General features: G+C 40.7%; 2 protein-coding genes across 2 annotated transcripts in view; both read right to left on the bottom strand.

Annotated features, from left to right (window-relative positions):
• Positions 1–932, bottom strand: part of ARIH1 (ariadne RBR E3 ubiquitin protein ligase 1) — a 125,752-nt gene extending 124,820 nt beyond the window's left edge. The window contains exon 1 of the mRNA XM_011953830.1: positions 873–932. Within this exon, the coding sequence (XP_011809220.1) occupies positions 873–932 (60 nt within the window). The remainder of the gene's footprint in view (positions 1–872) is intronic.
• A 1,317-nt stretch (positions 933–2,249) lies between these two features.
• Positions 2,250–3,295, bottom strand: part of TMEM202 (transmembrane protein 202) — a 10,795-nt gene continuing 9,749 nt past the window's right edge. Inside the window, exon 5 of the mRNA XM_011953827.1 lies at positions 2,250–2,929. Coding sequence (XP_011809217.1) covers positions 2,724–2,929 — 206 coding nt within the window. The 3' untranslated portion in view covers positions 2,250–2,723. The remainder of the gene's footprint in view (positions 2,930–3,295) is intronic.

Raw genomic sequence — 3,295 nt, 5'->3', positions numbered from 1 at the left:
CCCGGCTAATTTTTTTACATTTTTAGTAGAGACGGGGTTTCACCGTGTTAGCCAGGATGGTCTCGATCTCCTGACCTTGTGATCCACCCACCTCGGCCTCCCAAAGTGCTGGGATTACAGGCTTGAGCCACCACGCCCGGCCAGTATACACATTTTATAGTGAGAAGATTCTGAGATACAAAGTGTTTAGCTTCTTTTCTAGAGCTCTTTCATGTAGGGTTGCGAAGATGGCTTTAGTCCATGTCTTGAGAAGCACTTTTAGTCCCTTTCACCCCATAGGAGCTGTCTCCCTGTTCACTTATGCTTTCTTTGGGACTTACAGCCTATGAAGTCTAGGGCTTAGCTTGAATCATAGCATTGCTTTTTTTCTTTTTTCCAGTCTATGAAAATGTTTATCTATTTTAACTGGACTATTCTTCTCTCTCTCCATCTCTCTCTTCCCACTTAACCTATTGCAAAATATATATGGAACAAAGAGTGTGTACAAAAGGGTAATTTACTGAGCTATCTGACTGAAAATCCACCTAAGGTTTTTTTTTTTTTTGAGTCAGGGTCTTGCTGTGTTGCCCAGGCTGGGGTGCAGTGACTCAATCCCAGCTCACTACAACCTCAGCCTCTCAGGTTCAAGCAATTCTTCTGCCTCAGCCTCCCAAGTAGCTGGGATTACAGGCGTGTGCCACCATGCCTGGCTAATTTTTGTGTTTTTAGTAGAGACGGGGGTCTCACCATGTTGGCCAGGCTGGTCTCGAACTCCTGGCCTCAAGTGATCCACCCACCTTGGCCTCCCAAAGTGCTGGGATTACAGGCGTGAACTGCCGTACCTGGCATTACTTTCTTATTATCTCGCTTCTTCCACCTTCACTCAGACTTACTTTCTTCTCTTCACCCCATTTAGAACTTTTGTTTCCTGAAGAGTCATCAGTGTTCAGCATCCTGTCAATTTAGTCGTATAATTAAAGTATTCAAACTAAATTACAAATAAAGATTGTGAACCCAGTGAGTACTTAACCAGTTAATGTATAGGTTAGAGTTTGTGTGAGTGGTAATGTGAGGAGGGAGAGTTGACCTTGACTACATGTCTGTTCTTACAACCAGACAAAGGCCCAGGAATAGTCTGAAGAGCCTCTGAACTAAGGCCACTTGAAGTAAGGAGGCACAAGTAATTCTGCCATAACGAAACTCACCTGGTCAGAAGAGGGGCATGAAGAAGGGGTTTTCTAAGGCAGGATCAAAATGTGTATATATGTCTGTTTGTGTATCTGTGTGTGGGTGCATACATTTGGGTGCTGTATGTAAGCTCCAACCCACAGGAATAAAAGCATAAGTATTAACTTAAAGGGCTTCCAGTTACCATCTGGAAATGTTTGGGAATTACTGATCAGGACCAGGATTATAATAATTATATAACTGCTCAATGTCTACTATTTTTGTTTTCTGCAAAGGTTACTAGTGAATCTCTAAATTAAACCAAAAGGACCCAAGGGCTTATCTTTACACACAACAAGAGTGAAGCTGGACATTATAGTCCATTTCATTGCCAGCTTTGGGGAGAAGAATGGATCTCAACCAATAGAGTAGTAGTGGCAGCAACTAAGGGTATGAAAGACAAAATGAGTATCAGGGACCTTGTGTGTGAAATCTAGTCTGAGTGTGAAAGGGATCTTTAGTCATCAAAAGACCTATATGATTGTCTGAAAATACCACCTCCTCCCTCCGTACTTAGCTTTACAGGATATATATAAAACATGGAAAATCTTTCAGCTTGTATAGATATAGATGTAGATATATTATAGATATAGATAGGCCTATCTATCGATCTATCATCTATCTATCAATCTATTATCTATCTATCTATCTATCTATCTATCTATCTATCTATCCATCTGCTGAAGAAGCCCTTTAGTTCCATTTGGCTCAGTAAAACATAATCGATGCTTAAGGAATCAAAGAGGTCACAGGCCTGTCAAGAATTTGATGGAGTTTACATGAAACTATCTTCCGGGGGCGGGGCAGGGGGAAGGAAGAATCTGATGGAATCTCTGGCCCTCTTCACAGAAGAATACATATACAAGTTTTGTATAGAATTTCAGGGAGTTTGTGGATGCCTGGTTAAGGTATCTCCCTGCCTAGGGAGAAGCAGTGGTTTTACATAATAGACTGTAAAGGTTTCAAATTACCAATCCTCACAGTAAGTGGGACCTCATGGATTCCCTAGAATCTACCCAGCACCTCTCAGTCCCTTTGAGTACTAGGTCTTATATCCATTGATATTTATTCCATTTCTGGTAACGCTATCAAGTTCAGATTCAACAGTATTTGTCCAAGTGCTTTCCATCCTGAGTATACCCAAAGCCACACATAATAAAGAAAATTCTAAATAGAAGTAATTAACATTCTTCTCCATGGGCCTTTCTGGTCCATGAGATCCCTCATACCCAAAGAAGTCTCTGGTCTACACACTGCATCTTTCACTAGTTTCTTTCATTCATGACTCTAAACGTTGTTTTCTTTTAGAAATGTTTTTCTTAAGTGAGTTATTACTTACTTTATTACTATCATACATATTTTGGATCCAATGCACGCAAAAGACATTTCATCAGCTTTAATGTTGTCTCCTCCAGTAATATGGACATGATATTAGGAGGGTTTCCAAGAATTTATGTGATCATTCCCAACTCAGCTTCTCCCCTGCTTTTAAGACAAACTATAGTTAGGTTTTCCTATCACCATGACAGTCCTGCCTCTGGTAAATTTTTCTCTCTCACACTTAGAGATTCCATCTCAGACCTTGGCTCTTCTTCATCTTTGGCAGGTGATACTGTAGTCACTGGACCAACCCCCAGCCTTGATCTCTCTGTTGGAATCACAGTGACGTTTTCATCATGGGGAGGAGATCTGGAAGTTAAGTAGTTGAGAAGAGAGATGATGCCTAGGGAAAGGGAATAATTTGAGGTGAGGTTCAATAGGCAATGGTCTTTTGGCTTTTACAATTCTTACTCCTCCTTTAATAACCAGTTCAAAAGACATCGTTTCAGTGAACCCCTCTCTCCCCCAGCAGAGTTACTTTACCCTCCTGTACTCTAATTGCATTAATATATTTCTCAAACTGGTTAGGACAAAGCTTGAACCTCCTGGATTCAAATCATAGTTCCACTATTTTCTGTGTGGCCTTGGGCAAGTTACTCAACTCGTCCATGCCTCACTTTGTGATAGAACAAGTTACTAATGCTAGGTTTTCAGACTCTAAAAATCCACCCTTTCTTTTTTTTTTTTTTTTTTTTGAGATGGAGTCTTG

This window comes from Colobus angolensis, unplaced genomic scaffold (genome assembly GCF_000951035.1).
Source record: "Colobus angolensis palliatus isolate OR3802 unplaced genomic scaffold, Cang.pa_1.0 Scaffold372, whole genome shotgun sequence".
Classification (NCBI taxonomy): Eukaryota; Metazoa; Chordata; class Mammalia; order Primates; family Cercopithecidae; genus Colobus; species Colobus angolensis.
The sequence above is the reverse complement of the archived record's forward strand: the minus strand, read 5'-3'. Positions and strand labels throughout refer to the sequence as shown.